The 19,781-nt window shown below is 33.6% G+C and overlaps 1 protein-coding gene across 2 annotated transcripts in view; it reads right to left on the reverse strand.

The window, feature by feature from the left end:
* Window positions 1–286: 286 nt before the first annotated feature.
* RASA2 (RAS p21 protein activator 2) overlaps window positions 287–19,781 on the reverse strand; it is a 42,523-nt gene continuing 23,028 nt past the window's right edge. For both annotated transcript variants that reach the window (XM_026855122.1, XM_026855123.1), the window contains 17 exons: window positions 18,623–18,699; window positions 17,154–17,252; window positions 14,932–15,088; window positions 14,170–14,318; window positions 12,764–12,878; window positions 12,249–12,323; window positions 11,425–11,548; window positions 9,930–10,036; window positions 8,560–8,646; window positions 8,401–8,478; window positions 7,887–7,960; window positions 6,541–6,647; window positions 6,181–6,263; window positions 5,083–5,291; window positions 3,969–4,072; window positions 3,196–3,385; window positions 287–2,325 (listed from right to left, as the gene is read on the reverse strand). In XM_026855122.1, the coding sequence (XP_026710923.1) occupies window positions 2,295–2,325; window positions 3,196–3,385; window positions 3,969–4,072; window positions 5,083–5,291; window positions 6,181–6,263; window positions 6,541–6,647; window positions 7,887–7,960; window positions 8,401–8,478; window positions 8,560–8,646; window positions 9,930–10,036; window positions 11,425–11,548; window positions 12,249–12,323; window positions 12,764–12,878; window positions 14,170–14,318; window positions 14,932–15,088; window positions 17,154–17,252; window positions 18,623–18,699 (1,866 nt within the window). In that variant the 3' untranslated portion in view covers window positions 287–2,294. The remainder of the gene's footprint in view (window positions 2,326–3,195; window positions 3,386–3,968; window positions 4,073–5,082; window positions 5,292–6,180; window positions 6,264–6,540; window positions 6,648–7,886; window positions 7,961–8,400; window positions 8,479–8,559; window positions 8,647–9,929; window positions 10,037–11,424; window positions 11,549–12,248; window positions 12,324–12,763; window positions 12,879–14,169; window positions 14,319–14,931; window positions 15,089–17,153; window positions 17,253–18,622; window positions 18,700–19,781) is intronic.

Raw genomic sequence — 19,781 nt, forward strand, 5'->3', positions numbered from 1 at the left:
GATAAGAAAATAAAATTTAAATAAAAATACATTCAACAATACATCATCATAACACAAATTAAAACTAACGATAATTTACAATCCTAACAGAACTAATTACTGAATAACATCACTTTTCTAGACTAATAAAAATGAAGGCAACTTTTATTATTAATCACCCTACTTGTACCTAATTAAATTCTAGAACACCTACTGCATTTTAAAACATAAAATGAGAAATCAAATCTTCAATGGCCTTTGTTTTTTTCCAGATATTCCAGTACCAAAGAAAAAGTGCATATTTAAGAAAAAATGTTGCAAGAGTATACAAATTAATTTTTCATAAATTTGACTGCAAACAACAGAAAATGGCTCCAAGGAAGAGACACTTTGCCACAGGGTTAATCCATATACAGCAAAACCTAACTTTAACACTCAACCACATTCAACTTTGTTTAATGGCAGCTTTTTATTAATGGCAACTAATCAGACCCATTTTACCTTGGCAAAACATTTCTTGGCATTACTATGTCCCATCCTGTCTTGTCCGTCATACCCCCAAGCCCCTCCATTTTCAACTGTTGGCAAATAAAAAGTCCCTTAGAATATATCAAATACGTTAAAAAGGAAAAGTCAAAAACAGTTGAGGGGATTAGATGATTGTGATTTTGCAGATGCTAGTACTGAATCACAGATATTATAAAATAGCCTGTCTGGTGTTAAACCAAGTAGTTACTCTAACAAGTTACATTCATTCCAAAAGAGATTTCAGTCCTGTCTTGCCAACTTGCTTCTATTACAGAAACCCTCCCTACAACAGTATAATAAAGATATAGTAATATAAACGGCTTACAGTTTCAAACACTGTGAATTTCTATTCTATTTGTAAGTTACATTCCTAATTTGGCCAAATCATGATTGTAGAAAAACCAAAAACCACCCACAAAACAACAAAACACCCCACAGCAAATGCTCCAAAAATAAAAGTACCACATATAGTTATTGTTAAAAATAATATTCCAAGGAGTACCATTGTATTTAATACTGGCGAAGCAAAGTTGCCACAATACCACCTTTGCTTCTTCCTGGTTATATACATACATGTTCTTTCAGCATAAACCTAACTTCTCAGATGAAGTGAGCAAAAATTAATCTTACTAAAGTCAAGAATGCCAGTTTAAAATTGTGTTAAGTGGCAAATATGAATCCATATAACTAAAGATACAAAAACAGTCACGGAAGCATTGCTTAAAGACAAAACAATGTTGATCATTCAACTGATCATAACAAGCAGATACTACAAAGTATCTAAAAATAATCTGGGATAGTCCAGATATCTAAAGTGCTTTGAGTGATTATAATAGAGATTATTTATTAGATTTGTAGTCAAAAGGTGAACTGGATCTAGTTACTACCTTTACAAAAAAAAGAAATAAAATCATACACGGGATGACGTAAATTGATCAGTACTTAACCACAATCTGTTCACATTTAAACTCTTTTATCTGTAGGCAAACTTACTTAAAAAGGACATTGCTACCCTGCATTTCTTTTTAGGTTAAGAAAAAAATATGTACCTTAAAAAAAATCCTAGAGAAAATAGATAGTGGTCTAATGTCACTTCCTATATTACTCACCCCAAATGTAAACAAGAGGTACAGCATAAGTTCCCTGATTTCTTCTTCTTTAGTACTTAAAAGCATAACTAACACTGCTATCTGCTGTCCAGATTATTTGCAGCATACTCCATGATTTTCTAAGACTTCAGCTGCAGATCAGTCAAGTACTGACAACACTTAATACAAGGAAAAAAAGTCAAATTAATTGAGTGTGAAGCTTCAGTTCTTTTCCATGTCATGGTATCTTGGGATGTCTATTTCAAGATCCGTATCAGCAGGGCAGGCACTCATGGTAAATTCATGCAAATTTGCAGTGTATATATCAAGAGATGTAATCCAACCAACAAATGCCGTGTGGATTTTCTTCCATTAAAAAGCTTATTTGTTTAGAAAGTTCTTTCCAATAAGACAACAATGGCAAAACAACATTTAGATTTACTCACACCTGTTACTTCCAAGAACCTGAAACTTCAAGTTCTTCAGCAAAATGAGAATAAATCTTAAGACCAGATTTCCAAGTAGGTATTTTTGTATTAAATATTAAATAGATTGTCAACACAACTAGCATTTACATTCATTCTTAAATACTTTGTAAAAATGCATATAATGAATTTAAAAAACCAAAACAAAAAACCAAAATACTCAAGAACATTTCCAGTTTCTTTTTTCATCCAAGTGTGCCACAGTTTGTTTTGGTTAGGAAACTTTTCCAACAATTGGATTTTCTCTGGAAAAAATAAAATATTATGCATAAATATTTTTAAGGTTAACATTTTCTTGCTAGTTCTCATCACATAAATTTCAATTTATTAAGCACATATTTTCTGCATTATTTCTATCACTAGTGAAATTTCATGATTTGTGAAAAACCTCATATACTTTCCTGTGAGACCTCTAAATCAAATTCAATTTTTCTAAAAAATCTTGGGTCAAATCCTAAACAAGGCAAACCAAATTGGGGTTTGAGCTTTTTTTTTTTTTCCTTCTAGTGAATTAAACCTTATTAATGCAAAGAAGAAATCAGGAAACTTTGTTCCATAGATATCAGCTAGGACTGAAGAGAATTTAGAGAATCCACTGTGGAACAACAATGTACTCCAAAGAACAGATCATTTTTTAACTTAACCAGAAATAGTATTTATCATTGAGTACAGCAAGTGAATTACAAACAGCAAATATCCTGCATGAAAGGTATGTTTCTATAGTGTAATTTTTACAATTTTAGATAACTTGGTATTTCAATTATTTCTTAATTGATATTTAAAATTTTGAAAAAATAGAAGGTAGGTAGACAGGGATAAATTCTGCATGCACTTCAGATGTTAAGTTGCAAAGAAATGACAGAATTCTTGCACCTGCTACAGGAATCTCAGCAGGAACACAGATGAATCCCACACCAGAGGAACTTCTTGTATCTTCTAACAGGCAAAAAGCTGCATCACTGCAAATTATGTACCTTATTTCCTCTGTGTCTTTGTGTTGCCTAAATCTACCTTTAACTTAATTATCTCTACCTCAACAAGCCTGGCTTTGTTCTATGAGTTATTTTTTAAAAAATACACATTTATGTATGTCAAAATTACATTAAGATACTTACTCACTACCATATTTAGCACTAGATGATCTCTTCTTCTGGTATTTTTCATGGGATTCATTCAGCTTTTCTACTATATCTATTATCTGTTTAAGTGTATGAAAAGTTGCTACAGAATCTTCAATTGTGAAGTTAGAATAGTCATCTGGTTCTTTCCGTGGACCTTGGTAGACTGCTATGCTTCCGCAAGCCTCTACAAAAATTATCACAATTATCCCAATTAGAATTTAGATAATTTACAAACAGATCTAACTCTTACATAAATGGTGATTCTGAAATGTAAAGTTACTCTAGATTATACACAAAATGGGTTAAGACAAAAGCAGAAAACAGTATCAACTAGACGTATTTAAAGTTCTGTGGCTTATTCTCTGCTGGTTGTGTTCAGCATCTGGAGGATCCAGCTCTCTCCTGTTCACATTAACAGAAGACCAGGGCTTTCTCGCAATTCAACCGTGTTCAACAGAATTCACTCCATAATCAGGAAAAGGTGAGCAAAGACAGAAGAGAACTGGCTATAGTGCAGTCTCTCTGTTTAGGCTATTAAAGATACTTCATATATGCACACTAAGTTAGAAACAATGTGCATGCCTGATTTGCTGTAAAGAAATGAATGAAGAATGTCTGATACCAGAGCACTAAAAAGACAGAAAATATAATCTGTGTGTCTACTCTCTCATATTTTCAGGTAGATTGTTAAGATATCAAACGTGTTACAGGCCTAAATAATTAGAGCTGAATATCAGTATAATTCTCCTGAATTATTATTTGAGTACCTTCCAGCTTCTGTAGTTTAGACATGTTGATAGTGAAAAGCGAGTAAATTCTTTCTGTCTCTCTGTCTCCATCAATCTCAATTTGAGTATCAGCAGGAACATCTCTAAAAGGGGAAAAAGAGAAATGGATAGTCAATAGAAGTCTTTCTTGAAATGTTTGAAAGCAAGTAAAACCCAATTCTGTTTGAAGATACTTAGCTTTTTAGTATGCCTATAACTCAGGACAGTTTCACAACTGCTACACAAAGCTTAACATTCATTGCAAGTGTTCAGTTTTGAGGGCAACAAATACAGCAAAACTAAAACCCAGTTTTTCCAATAGAATTTATTGCTCAGTATGGCAAGAGAAATATATTCCAAAAATATCAAAGTAAGGTTAATTGTTATTAAATGACAATTAAACACTTCTTTTAAAATCTACTATACTTGAAAGGTAACCAGAACAGAAGGACAAGATAAACCATAACAGTTAAAAAAACAGAAAGACAAAACCAACCAAAACTTCATTAACAGAAATCTTCCGAACTGTTGAGAAACCTAATCTAAGAATGAACTGAGTAACATGTAGAAAGTATTTTTTAATATTTTCAAAAAGCTATCTCGTAGGACTTACACTAAAGTAGCTTGTAATTTATGCAAACTATCCAGCTAAGGATAAATTTACTTTATAATTTTTCAGAAATCCACACCTTAAAGAAAGGCAATAATGCATTAGGAGACATTATTCTTTTTCCTGACATACCCACAAACACCAAATGATTCATCAGAATCTACATCCAAGATTATTTAGCTCATTTTCTTAGTACACTGTGTTTTAAAATATGTGAGGTTAAAATAAAAAAGTGACTGTATTAAACAAGACAATGCTACCAGGGAAACAGACAGACTTCCAGGCTGAGCTCTCGGCAGCAAGGTATTTCAACTATCGTTTCATACAGATGACCTAGGCATGTCACATTTCTGCATGCAACTTGGCATCTGAATAAACTTTTTAGTAGTATAACTTGTTAAAGTAGACCAGGAAAGCCTTGCCTTCAGATTTACAAGTTGTATCTTGAATCATACTTTACCTGTCCTACAAAATATATGTATTTTCATTTGAGAAACAACTTACGCAGTACAACGAGCACAGCCCACTGTGTTCTCTATTGTAGCCTTGCAGCAAAGCCAGTTCCCATTCAGAAAAGCAGAAGGATGGTAAAAACTAAGCCTCTTCTGGTTGCATCTCGTTACTCGGCAAAGAGCTTCTATCCACTCACTAGCTTCTACACAGTTATTTGCTTGGATATAGAGTGGCTTTTCTCCATGTAGTACTTGAAACATCTGTAGAAAGAACACAACATTATTCTGTCAGTAAAAAACCTTGCTATTGAGCAACATTGTGTAAATCAAAATAAATTTCAAAACTCCAGCAATACAAAGCAGCCAAATTAAGACAGAAAATGAGACAAGGGAGAAAGGAAGACTTTCCACCCCTTTCATTTTACTGCACAGCCCTATTTAGGGGAAAAACCAGAACAAAACAGCTCCCTGTGTTCTGCCTACACCATTTCCTCATCAAAAAAAAAAAAAAGCGCCCTAAAGAATGAGAGCATGATGCCTTCTCTGTCCTCTTCATTCACATATCTTTAAATGTGACCTCATACTTCATGCTTCATATCCTGAGCATAACAAAAGATTCCCAGAAGTCTCTCCTTTAACCATCCTCAGCCTAAGTAACAGCTGTACTTTTATCACTGCCTCAGAACTTTGTACTGAAATAACAGAAATATTGATGTGGTACAGGTCCAGAATGAAGCTGTGAACACAAACAACTGTCTCAGCTGATGAAGGTATTGTAGGAAGTTTTCATCAAAATGAATAAATACGTTTGGTAATATTACATTTCTATGTAAATCATACTACTAACACCTTACATAAAAGTGTTTTGTAACAACATCACAGTAGTTTTAACCTTCATTCCAGAAGTTTGGAAATAAGGGCAGAAGTCATAAAATCAGTGAGAAAAGTTGGTGCAGAGATTCAAGTCTCCAGGTTAAGTCCCAGGTTCAGAGTATTTGGAAATACTGCATACAGCTTTTTATTCTTGATCCAGAAATGATTTTTTGCTGAAGTGTTTAGGTAATAGGGTTTCAGTAACTCTATAGACTAATGAAATTCTTTTATTTAAAGACTACATCAAGAATTACATAAAAACTATGTTTTAACTCACATTTTTCTTGTTGAAGGAGCTCTCATCAAGTTTCTCCACTGCAAGTATGTTTTTGATTGGAATAGTGAAAATTGGTTCTTTATCTGCAAAAAATTGTAAACAGATGAGTGATTTTTTTAAAAACAGTTTTATAATCTGAATGAACCAATACTGCAAGTTAAGTTCTCAAAATGTGCATTACTGAGAAAATGTACATATGAATCAGGAGCATTTTGTAATCAGGGCAAAGGCAACTAAAAATATTATCATATGTACTTTAACAAAAGGGAAGAATTATGCATTTTAGACAGCACAAAACAGATGCAAACACTTAGAAAACATAGAGAAAATAAAAATAATTGTAAAATCACCACAATTTACCTTGCTGTTTGTGGTAGGTGAATTCTCTACTTGTGAGACAGAACCACCGCTTCTTGAAATTCTTTTTACCAATCCGAGTCCTTCCCTGAGCTCTTTTGTACATTTCTCTGTAAAGACAGAATCACATGAAATGCAACCATCAGTCTTCAGAAGAGCTTTCAAAACCATTTATTGAGGTAACACATTATTATTCATCATGCAGCAACATAAAAATCTACTTCGTTGTAGATATTAGTAATTCAAAATAGATTAAAATTACCTCCCAGTATGGTGATCATGTACAGGGTTCCATAAACAGGAAATGAGTTTGAAAAATATGCAATCCAGACTCTTGTTTGCAGCAGTAAATTTGGAGTGGGTATTTATTTATTTGGATCCAGAACTCCAAATTTTCCCAAAAGTGAGTAATAAGGTGTATCCAACTACAAGATTCTCTCTTTCCTGCCACTTTCCACATGTGAATGTACTCGGCCTTATTTGGATCAGAAACTAAATATAAATGAAACTACACTGAACATGACTCAATAGCAAGGGTAGATGCAAACCATATGAAGTACACTGAGTATATTCACTGGCAACTGGGGGGTTTTGGTTTGGTTTTTTTGCTTTGTTTTTTTAACAGCCATCAATTTACAATACCAATTAGCTTCCAAATTGCTATAACTAAGTGTTGATCCACTACAATTGTCGTCTTCATTTCTATTTAGAATTTTAATAAGAGATACATTTCTTCCGTGTTTGAAATTTGTACGCTTGTTTCACAGAAGAATCTTTATTTGCTATGAAACTGCTTCTCAGATTTTTTTCCCCATAAATGTTGTTTGAATTAATTCATCAGCTATTCCTGATCAACATTAAAAACCAAGACAGTTAATTTCTTAGAAAGAGAATTTTGTATAAAGACATTCTATCATTTACTGTTAAATATTCCAATTATACGGTAATTTTTTCTCCTACTTTAAAGGCAGAACAATTAGCTGTCTGGGGTTAAACAACATGCAAAGTAACTTTAATTTAAAGTAGTATGTTCTTTTAAATACACTTTCACAATCCTGAATAAACTATCACAGAGCACACACACTGAATTGTAACGGAAATGCAGGCAGGCTTTAATAGGTTTTAAGCTGCTTTTCATTATGTTTTCCAAGGTATTAAAAGATCAGTTATGAAAGTTTACAGCTGTTGGTTTAAACTAGTTCTGCAAACTAACAAAGAATTATCACAAAATACAAGTATCATAATTTCTACAGTATATCAAACTTTTTAATAAGCATTAATCTTGTAGTAATGAAAAAAACAGTAAAGTAAAATCTGTTTTGCACAATACAGATTTAAGATGTATTTACCCTTCTTTTAGATGTACTGGCTCACTCAGACCACTGGGCTCTCTACTTTCAGTAGAGGAAACATCATCTAGGAACTTAAGGAAAAATACACAGATAATAGTTCAGAAACAGAACAGCCAAAAATTCTTTTGAAAAATATACATGTATATTTCTTCCTGGAACAGAACAATTACTTCATGCAACAGATGAAATGAAAAATATATTGGAGAGAATTGGAACAACATAATACGGGATGTCCAAAAGTCACACAAAGATTTCTGTAATTAGCTCCTAAAAAGCATATCTAATAAAGTCTGTTTCAAAAAATTTACTTGTTTAAAAAAAAAATTAAATCAGCTTACTCCACTACGTATAACTCTTGTGCATCCAACTGTATGGATTTTGTTGGGGTTTTTTTAGTATGTCTGAAATGGATCACAATCTTTCTAGTAGAAAACTGGACAATAACACAGCCTTCTAATCATTAAGACTGATCAAATATATTAACCGTAAAAAAAATGTAGTTGAAAAGTACCTTTTTAACAGATTCTGTAAATTTTTCTTCTTGAAATGTTTTGAAAAACTCACACATAAATGTCTCCTTGAAACTTGACTGAAAGAAAAGATATATTGACATAAATAAACTTTCAAAGACTGTTGTCTATGAAATGAGAAAGAATTTTAGTAGCCTTACAAGCTTGCTTTTGGTCAAACTTCCCCAACTCCCCAAAGTCTGGATGGCTTTTGATATAAGAGTTAATGTTCTAGAAGTCTGTGCATCCTAAAACAAAGAAACAAAATTCAGAAGTTACATTTTTGCACAATTCCATGTAAAACTTTAAAGAAAATGTCACTAAATTATTATATTACATGATGTGGTAAATCTGCAACATCTTCATTCCTTTTCTTCTTCACCCAAAGAGACGAAATCCATGTGCAGTGTCATCCTCTATTAGTACTTGTGCTTTGTGAATAAATTTTATAAGCTACCATACAGTGTTGAATATTTTAGTTGCTCCCAACAGAATTTAGTATTACTACTTGGAAATGTAATTTTACCTATAAAATATCTCAAACCCCTCAAATACTACAATTGATACTACAGATCTAATGCTTCTGAACTATTCAAAAACTTAACACTAAACATAATTAACTATTGCTGGACAAATGGTAGAAACTGTCATAACACAAAGTGAACTTAAAACTTCATCTTTAACACATTTGCTTTATCTGCCTCACTGTTTGCATTTTAGTCCAGGTTTAGAAACACAGACACAGAAAGGGGCTTTGCTGTTTCCTTTAAAATGTTTAACCCTCAATTGGAAAAATCCTGTAATCTTTTTTACTCAAAATGGATAATGTCAAAGGAATGAATTTAAGCAGATTTTTATCTTTTGAAAGCACAGAACACATAAGTAGATAAAGTAAGCTAATAAAGATAACCTCTGGAACAGAAGATTTCATACATATTTTGTATTTTATGTGAAAATAATACACTACTTTTTTCTTATCTCCAAATTCCTGTCTTTGAAGGTTTTTTTTAATGCAGATCTACTTGACAATTTAAAAACTGAAAATGGAAGATATGGCAACCCACTGCAGCCAGTGGAGTCCAGAATAAATATGCAGACCAATTACTGGGTAATTCTACAAACTCTGTTTAAGAAACAAATGGAAATATTTTTTTAAAAGTGTAAGTGACATCTGAATATTTAACTTGCACAGGAGAAAAGAACCCATGTAGTTTAAGCATATGCCTTAAAAAACCCTCAGTCGTGTTACTATTTAACAAAGCAGCACATTCCCAAAAAAGGCACAGTGCCTTTAATATCATCAGTTTTTCTGCATCATTTGAGAACACTCCGTAAAGACTGAGAAATCTGATGCTTAAAGAACTGCAAATGTATTAGTACCTTTGCTGAGGTATGAAATTGAAAACTCAACCTAGAGACATGTAGTAATCTCATTTCCCAGGTACAGACCCACTGAAAGTAACTTATACCTTCCCAGACAAACACATCTGACAGTTATGAATAAAACAGAACAAAGCTTCACAAAACTTACTGGATGATGAGGTCGTAAATGAAAAGTATGAGGTGAGACTACGGCTACAGCAAAGAAACGAAGAAACACAAAGCTGCTCACTGCAGAATACTGTACATGAGGGTCATCTGCAGAGAAAAATCATGAAATGTAACATGCACTGAACTTAACAGGAAATAATGAAGACAGTCAACACAAAAATCGCTAAGAATATAACATCAGAGGAGACATTTACATTTTAAAACAGAATAGAAAAATCAATGAAGTGCATGAAATGAGAAAGGTGGTCATGATAAGAAATGTTCTACTCATAACGGAGAGTTTATGTCTCTGAGAAGAAGTTTTGTTCTCATAAAACCAGCTCATCAGCTCCTCTAATAGGAACAATGAGATTATTGCAAGTGTTTATACAGTGTTCATTAGGTACGGCTGTATACACACTGGACCAGAAGAGAAAATAGTGTAGCAGTTAACTTTTAAACACTAGGACTATCGGGTTTTTTATCCGTAAAGCTAATCACTGATCAACTCAAATACATTAATACTCCAAAACATATGCAGTCAACGTATATGAGCAACTTTTAACTCCAATCCTGAGTTACATCATAAAACCATAGTGTTATATAATTTTCATGCTGTAAATTAGGATTCTCTCATTTAATATTCTGTATATATTTACACCTTTATACTGGGAAACACAGTGGGATCACATTCTTACTTTAGTGACTACTTCAGTCTGATCTGTTTGGGAAGTCAGCTATTTTGAAAGCTGTCTTAACTGGAGGAATTTAATACTAACTGTCTTAACTAGGTGATTTTATGGCATCAGTTCCAGTGACAAACATGAACCAGAGAAAGACTCCAGATTATGAGAAGTAGGTTCTTAATTTCAGGTTCTAACTGACTGAAGTATAAGAGAATTTTAGACCCACCCCATTATTCCTATATTAAAACCATTCTGAAAGCATAAAACTGTTCTAATACTGGTCACATTGCAAACACATTACATATTTTACATTACCTACCCTCCCCAAAACTACCCGTAAGTAGTAAAGCTAACTTCATAGAAGTTATAAATGTGCTAGTCTGTCGTGGCTGCAGTTCACATTAGTTAAGATGTAAATATTGAATATATTTCCAGATTTACATCTTGCTTCTTTAGAAGCTATAAAGAGATCACCTCTTCCCAATTCTACGTATCTTCCAACTAAATCACTTCTTGTATTACTTGTGTTTTTCTTCTAGTATCTCATACTTTTAGTGACTTATTTGCTGCTGTCTTGCAGTGTTTCTGACCTGCTACATTTTTGTATCAGAAAATACAAAATTCTTACTGACTGAGCACAAGGCTTTAGTATAATTTACAGATGGACAGAAAAACATATGCCTGACTGTCAAGGTAAGAAGTTCAGGGAACAGCTTTGGACAAGGCAAGAATTTTAACGATCCCTATAAGGTAACGCCAGAAGTATCTCACTCTGAACACCATTTTCAAAAGTTTTTAAAGAACACTTACTTGGAAATCTTTTGGCAGCTAGATGCCTCAAAGAATAAAAAACATCACACATTAGGGTAGGACAACTTATACTTGACCGCACAATTTCACGGAATACTTTGTCTACATAATAGCGTAGATTTTCCTGCAATTATGAAAAAAGGGTTTTTTTCAGACCATTAACATTTGCATTTCTATGTTTTTTTCCTGAATACAAACATAACACTACAATTCCTTTTTTCAAAACACTGTCTGACTGTTCAATTATGTATTTTAGTACAGTACATATTTTAAAAAGCTTCATACTATTTATATGGGATTACTAGTGTTAAAAGATAGTTTAATGATATTCATTTACATTAAAGTATCTAAGCAGTGTCTGGCAACATACAACTACTTATCAAAACCGGTTTTTGTAATTTGACAACACCACGTTACAAGGAAGGAGCACTTCCCATGCACACCTAGTGAATGTTAAGTTTGTTGCAGCAACTATTGCCTTAAACCTCATCCTCTAGTAACAAGCAAGCAAAACGTCAATGAAAACCGTTAAAGGAGTCCTAATTAGGTACTTCATCATCTAGATAAGTCAGGAATCTCAACAGCCAATAAATTGGTACAGAAGACTGTAATCCTTTTAGTTTCCCCTCCCTATTCCATTTTCCAGTGGGTTTTCCTTTGCTGTTTTCATTAACAGGGATAAGAAAATACAATTTTTCCTTTGTTTACTGTGGAATCAGAATTATACTGCTACTTTAAGTTACTCATTTTCCATTACACAGAGCTGCTTTTTAAAAATGTTTTTCTCTCAGATTTTGAGAAAGTTTAAATTAGGAAAAACTCACCATATTAATTTCTACATTATCCCCTTCTCTTAATTTGATGGGATCTATTTCACAGGGTTTAGGAGACTCACATATCTGAAACAAAGAAAAACATAGGAGATCAATTTTTCAGACAGAAAGCATGGAAATGCACCTATTTAAAACAAGATTCTGTCCTTAGATTTAGGGAAAAACTCTAAATAGGTTCTAACCATCCATAACAGCATGTCATCATCATTCTCGATTTTGTTATGCCTTTTTAAATGGATCAAGTACATAAAGCATCATGTGGGCAAATTCTGAAATGTATTAAGAGGCTGGAGCAACTATCACTGTTTATTTTCAAGCATCTGGAACATAAATAACAAAAAGCATCTCCTCCCACTAAACCAATTATTGCTCAATTTGACTTTCCTCTAGAATTCCCCCACTAAAGTGATTACTACCACACGGGGAGTTGTAAGAATGCCTGTCAAAGAGACAGAATATCTCAGTGGTCTAAGTGTCCTGAGAAAAGTTCCAGTAGCATAACCTACCTCATCAATCACAGGTTTCAAAGTAACTTTTAAGTAGTGCTTCCCCACTATTTTCATCATTTCATCTACACACCGAGTTGCTAATGAGTTGCCTCTGAAGACTGTGTTTGCTTCTCTGTAAGAAAATAATTTAAACAGAAAAAAAATAAGCTCAGTTACAGAATCTGATGCATACTTTATCTTGCTATTAAATAATGAATTTTTGGAAAACATTTTTTCATGTATTTCAGTCAGAAACTCCAGAACCTAGATACCCAGTTTGCAATGGCACTCTGAAACAGAGAGTAACAAGAACATTACAGCTATTACCAAAAACAGGAACATAAATAAAATCATAAGGAAAAAATCTAAGAAATTTTAGACAAAGGAAACTAAAATCCAATGCTGAATGTGAGAGAGAAAATTGGGAGAAAACTCCCAAATAATTAAGGCTTGTACTTCACCAATATACAATTCTTCCAGTAGTCCTAGTGAAAAAAAAATTCTTAGGAGGTACAATAAATAACATACTGCTACACTAGCCTGATAAACCCAAACACTTTAACCAAAACATATTTAATCTAGGATTATGCTTTTTATTCATTATAGCTGTTGAAGAAAAGTGAGAGCCAGCTGTGCAAAGTCTTTCTAATCTGAGAGATTTAGTTTAATCTTTCTTTGTTACAGTTCAATTATAACTGAAAGGAATGTGTGTACTAAAATGCAGTTTAGAAAATTATTTTCCATGAGTCACTTTCTTCTACACAGCTACACTGTCTCACCTTATTTAAATCTGGGGTAAATCAGCTTAGAAATAACCATCCTGCAGTGACAAAATCCCTTCCACATCTCCACAGGACCTGACTCAGCACCTCAGTGGCCACTACTTAATTTCTCTCCTAACCACAGAGCTGCAAATTCACAGGCCATACACTGCTATGTGGAAAAACTCCTGTGCTTGCTACTTTCAAGGCATTCAGGACACATACTTACGAGGCATCTTTGCAGGAAAAAAAGTACCTCTCATTTAAATCACATACTTAAGGAAACAGGGTAAGATTCTCAGCAATTTAAAAAATGTTAAGTACCAGTCTAATGACCAGTAAAATTTGAAGAGTGGCTAAATGATGACATTTAAAAATAAAAACCATGTGCTCTTAGACACAACTCCAGATTGCTAGCTTATATTCAGCTGTATACAAGATCCAAGAAAATTTTACCAAACAGCACATGCTGAGTCTCAGTTTCAATGTAGTTTTAATTAATGTTTTTACAAATTATTGAAAGATGAATGTATTCAGGCAATTTTACATAATGAAAGAAAAAAAAAATCTATTTGCTTACTTATCGATGTCAGATCATGAAGCCCTTTGAGACTCTAAGAAAAATTTAAGAAGGCATGATAACACTAAACATGAAATACATACTGGGTGTCCTTCAGATCTAGTTCTGCTACTGCAGCAACAAATGGAACTAGCTTATGGTGGTGTAGCAACAATCGTACAAGAGGCAGAACAGCATCATACTTGTCTCGGCACACTTCACTCAGTATGTAGGCAGCAGATGCAGAAATTGGCTGTGAGAAAGCAGAACATGAAATAATGAATGAAGTAGTTAAATTTCTTCACGTATTTGTAAAAGTACAGATCAAATCTAACAAGACTACAGACACAGCTTCTTAACAGAAAGTTTCAACATTTACTGTATAAAAAGCTAAATGTTTCCATTCTACAGAAATACTTAACTGAAAATTGGTATTATCTACTCTGTACTTGACATTTATGAAAGAAATTCAGTATCTACTCACTCTTGTCATTCTCCCTAAAGGGTTAGAGTATGGTTTTGTCACAAATCCAAGTAGGAGGCAGTAAGCAATTGCTTCACTATATACAAGACTTTTAAAACTATGACCAGAGAAAATAGTGTTGAGAAGAGCAACCAATGAGAAGAAAGTATTTTCTCTCTTCCAGTCACACAGCATAGATTATTTCACTGTTTCTGCTGGTTCTTCTAAAATAAGAAGAAAATCTTGCTACTTTGGCGCAGAGGTAAATATAAGCTGCTCATCTACACAAGTAATTAATGTGAAGGAACAAAAAAACCTCTAGTTCATAATTTACATTGTCTCATACAAGACTGCATAATCCATTTTAAGTTTTCATTTTAGAAGTGATTTTTGACAGAAGTACCTGAACATCTGATGATTTTAGCAGCAAGTTTCTTAGAGAAGTGTAGTACTCGGATGGAAGCACACAGTCTTCAGTGTAACAGATATTTAATCTAAGTGATCCCAAATCATCATTTTTAGAAGACTTGTTTCCGTTTTCTCTTGGTTGAAGTAAGTACCTGAAAGCAACAGGGTAATTCTAAAATATCAGAGTCACATTTCATTAATTTGACTAATTCTACAATAAAGCAAAGTATCACATTTAACTATTTCAGTATACATAGAATCTGAAAAGGAGCAGCTTTTGATCCACCTTTAGCACATAACATTTTTTTTTTTTTTTTTTTTTTTGTCTCTTTCCGAACAGTGAAATAGGATATAATGCTTGTAGCTCAACTAGGATAGCAAGAATAGTTAGAAACTACATTGGACCTTCTCATTTTACATCTAGGTTATATTTAGGGTCTTGGACACTGCAGATGGAACAGCTAGTGTCAAAAATTTAAATGGTCTAGTCTGAAACCAGTAACAATAGGTAATTTTAACTGATTTTATTTCTCAGGAATATAGTCTAAGGAAAAAAAAACACTATGCTTTTTTCCCTATTCTCAATACTAAATATACTAAACAAATCTTCATTGGCTTTTGTTGTAATTTGTCTATATTCCAACAGGAGGTGCAGCACTACAAAAATTTTAACAGCTTAATTTGTGTCACAGTATAGTTTCAACATTCAGCCCAAACTAAAATATTATCTTTTCTTAAATAAATGATTGTAAAACAATATTTGAAGTCTGATCTCCTGATTGTAGAAGTACAAATATAATCAGATGCATTGCCCATGACAGCGTTGAGAACATCTACTTGACAGCATGACTCTTAGATTTATCTTACCCATGTTTACTACTAGTGATACTGTTTTATCTGCTACTTCAGCTGTATTCGAAGTTTTTTTAATGTAAATTAGTAATAATAAAAAAAGTTAGTTATTTTAAAATCACAGAACTGTTTTTGATAAGCAGATCGTAATTGGATGTGAGGATGTTCAATACAAGGTATGCCTACAAAGTATATTAGCAGACACAAGCCTCTACTGATGCTTCAAGTGAACTGGACATGAGTTAGGTCAATTCAAAAAGCTACACGACCACAATACACTGGTAATGAGTCCATGCTCGTATAACCTTTCTCTTAGCAGGTTGTTAACAGAGGCATGTCATTACGTTAATATGGACATACAGCTTTTTACCAGTTCAGAGCACTTGCAGAACAAGTCTGTATCTGCAATACACCATGTCAAAAACAGAGAATACTGACACAAATGTTCGTAACGTTTAGGATCACATCCAACACTAAGAATCAGAGTTCAACTTTGACACATCCAAGACACTTGGAGCCTGAGATGAGTCCACAGAACAGAGCCATAATGGTTCCTGGCTAGGGCCTGTGTTCCATTTAGCTCCTATTTACCCACCTCCTTCCTATGTTTTTTCTATGTGGATATGCAAGGGCTTCCTCCACTCTTTTCTCTGTATTGAAAAGTTTACTAAAAGCAAAATATTCTACACACTTTGAGACATATGAATCTGTTGTACTCATCACTTTTTGCCACTAAACATTTGGGATAGTAGAGGGGCTAGAGATTGGCTCCAGCTTGCGAGAGCTTTAGAAGGGAGGTTGCTGCTTTTATAAGTGGAAGTCCTTCTCTTACATACCTTTCCAGCTTTTAACCCTCTGTGCCTGCTCCCTTGAAATGACATTGCGTTGGGTCCAGAAAATACTTTTTGAACTCCCTCAAAGGAGGACCAAAAAAGATATACAATGATTATTTTAAAATAAACTCTTAATCAGTCATTCTGGAAGTCCAACTTAAGAATTTAATTACAAGTGATGGCAATCTGAGAAGTTCCAGGTTCAATGGTTAGGCTGAAAAGCATACATGGATCACTAAAATCCAGTAAGCTCACTGAAAGATAGTTACACTGTCTTCCCTTTCTTCACTCTCTGCACCTTCCCCTCAAACATGTGAACTATTTTGTGGGAGTGGGCAGACTGGGGGAAGAGAAGAGCTAGGTGTACCCTCTGGCAAGTTTAACTTACTGAGAAGGGCAACACTCTAGAAAGACATTTTACCTAGACTAGAACAGGAAGACATATTTTAATGCATAGTTAGAGTAAAACAGCTTTTGCAAAGGAAGATCTGTAAGATAGAAGCAAATTAACTTCTGAGCCACCATTTCTCACCATGCTTGAAAAGAATCATTTCTTAAGACCTTCACAGGAACTTTAATTTCTCCTAGAAAGACATCTTGTACCAAATTTCCATTATTCCACAGGTCAACCCTGGAAATAAAAACGTTGCTTAATTTTTTTTTCTCCCAGAGAGAAATAAAAATCTTCAAGTTAACAGTAACTGCCTTACAGCACTAATCCACATGCATGCAGGCAGAAAATGTTAGAAATCTCACTCCACTCTAATTAAATCAAGAAGAATCAAGTGGCTTATTAACCCATAAACAACAGATAAAGAAACAAACAGTGAAAGTTAAGACTCGCAGACCTTGCATCAGTAAATAAAAGTGATATTGGCAACATGTATGTATTCTGAGCAATCTCCACCCCCAAAACTGTGCATATTTCTTCTCAGATAATCCACGTGAACTCTTCAACCAGTATATTTACATATCCCTATCTAATTGCTGGAATTTGGCACACTGCAATGTCACATCAACACATGCGCTTGTTTTTCCAAACAGCAGCTCGTATGCTTACAACCTCAAAAGGAATCACAGACTCCAGACATGCACCTTGGGTTGTTTCTATTACTTCTTACCTCTCTGACATTTCTGACAGACAGCAGTTGTTAAGAAGAACAAAAAAAATTAATACTAGATTTGTTGGGGCATGACTATTTTTCTAAATATATTTGCATCTATAATGAAACATACAATTCTAATTAAGATATTAATGAAGTTAATAGTTAAAAATGCACATACCAAGTCAGTTCTATAATGGCTATTAAAACTAACCACTGAATTTTTCTTCTGATCCCTGTTAGGAAATATATTCTAGCCTTGAAGACTTTTTGCCATTCAGCACATTTGGTGCATGTATGTGCATGAGCACAATAAAGAAAAGAAACTAAGTACAGGGGCTCTAAACAGTTTTAACTACATAGCATGAATACAGACAGACTTGCTCTAAGGCTAAAGGAGCAGAAAAGGGGAACATACTTTGAAGTATTAATTGCATTTGCAAGGAAAAGATGCAATACATGTTCCTCTAAGAACTGATGCAAAATCACAGGAATCTCATAAAAGCTTTTTCCCTCTTAAAACAGTCAACTGCATTTGAAACCATAGACTAGCATCGAGTATGCTGTTATGCTTCAGTACAAGTTCTATTACCAATATTCTGCCCAAACTAATACATATTGATAGGAGGTCCTCATGCCTCATTACTCAGAGGCACGGGAAACAAATTTAGGCTGCGAGATACACTCTACCACTATTTACTTAAAAACAAAAAAACTCCTCTTCAGTGAGAAACACTAAAAATACTGAGTAATTTTATATGTTAGAAGGATCTTTTCTACAAGTCTGACCAGTAATTCTCTGGAGCTACACTAGAATAAAACATTTCTTTATTGTCTTGATAAAACATTATGATTTATTAATGATAAAATAAATCACTTTCTAATCTACATAACTTACCTGACTTCTAGTTTCTCAATATCTTCTTCTTCCACCTGAAACTGGGACTTTTTAGTGTAACTGCTGGACCTGGTTACCTGCAAGTAAATTAACATTCTTCTTACTGTTCTTATGGATGTCAAAAAACCCAAAGAAAATTGTGCCTCTTCAACACTGGTAAATAGTTACTGTTCCTTTTAGAAAGGAAGAATTTCAGTTCACCAAGCTGCCTTTTGACAAAAAGCAGGTGAAAAATGGGTCAAGGGCTCATAGTGGAGCCTGATGAGGGCTATCTGATATCTAAGGGAATTACAGTATAGATCTATTAGAAAAAACAAGAAAAAAGTATAACGTGAAACTGGCAAGGATTTCTTTGATTTCAGCATGAGCCTCACAAAAGCACTGAAGTTAGTTCTGAGATGTTTAAGAAAACAACAAATAAGTAGTTCACTCTTTTTGCTCTAGTCATACCACAATTGTAACTTATTTTAATTTTCCTCATTTCTTGACCTACTGCAGTCTCAGTTTAACTCCAATCATAAGTTATTGGAGTGGTTTGGATCAGATTCTTTATCTTAGTAGAAATGACACTCAGTGTCTTGAGCAGGTCAACTGAAACACACACACCATATGTTAGTACTCTATCCATAAGTACGGAACAATTTCTCACTGAAGTCTCACAGCAGGACCAGAATCTACATAAACACAGTAAATTGTAATACATCTGAGGCATTTAATAGTTGTTATACTTTCAACTCTCAGCTGAGCAAAACAGTACACTTACATGCAAATGTAGTTTTTATTACAAAAAAAATAATGAAAATTTAAACTTATAATTTGGTTATTGTAGGGTAACTCATGTAGAATTTAAATCAAATCCTAAATATCAAAAAATTTAACACAATTTTTTAAAATAATAAAATTAGCCTTTTTTTAGCTCAGTGTTCTTGAAAATATTTAAATCAAATTCCATTGGACGGGTTAAAGTTCTCTCAGAACTCCTGATAGGAACAAATGCTATATAAAGTGATCAAGATAACTAATTACCCTCATGTATGTGCTTGTGAGGAAGTAATTTTTCACACAGCAATTGAAATGGAATGCTATTGTCTGGCAGCCCCCAGGAATTTAATCATATTATTTATTTATATTTGAGAGGCTAGTAAAAGCTCTCCAACCT

Source organism: Athene cunicularia, assembly GCF_003259725.1.
Source record: "Athene cunicularia isolate RWA chromosome 9 unlocalized genomic scaffold, athCun1 chr9_part1, whole genome shotgun sequence".
In the NCBI taxonomy this organism is placed as follows: Eukaryota; Metazoa; Chordata; class Aves; order Strigiformes; family Strigidae; genus Athene; species Athene cunicularia.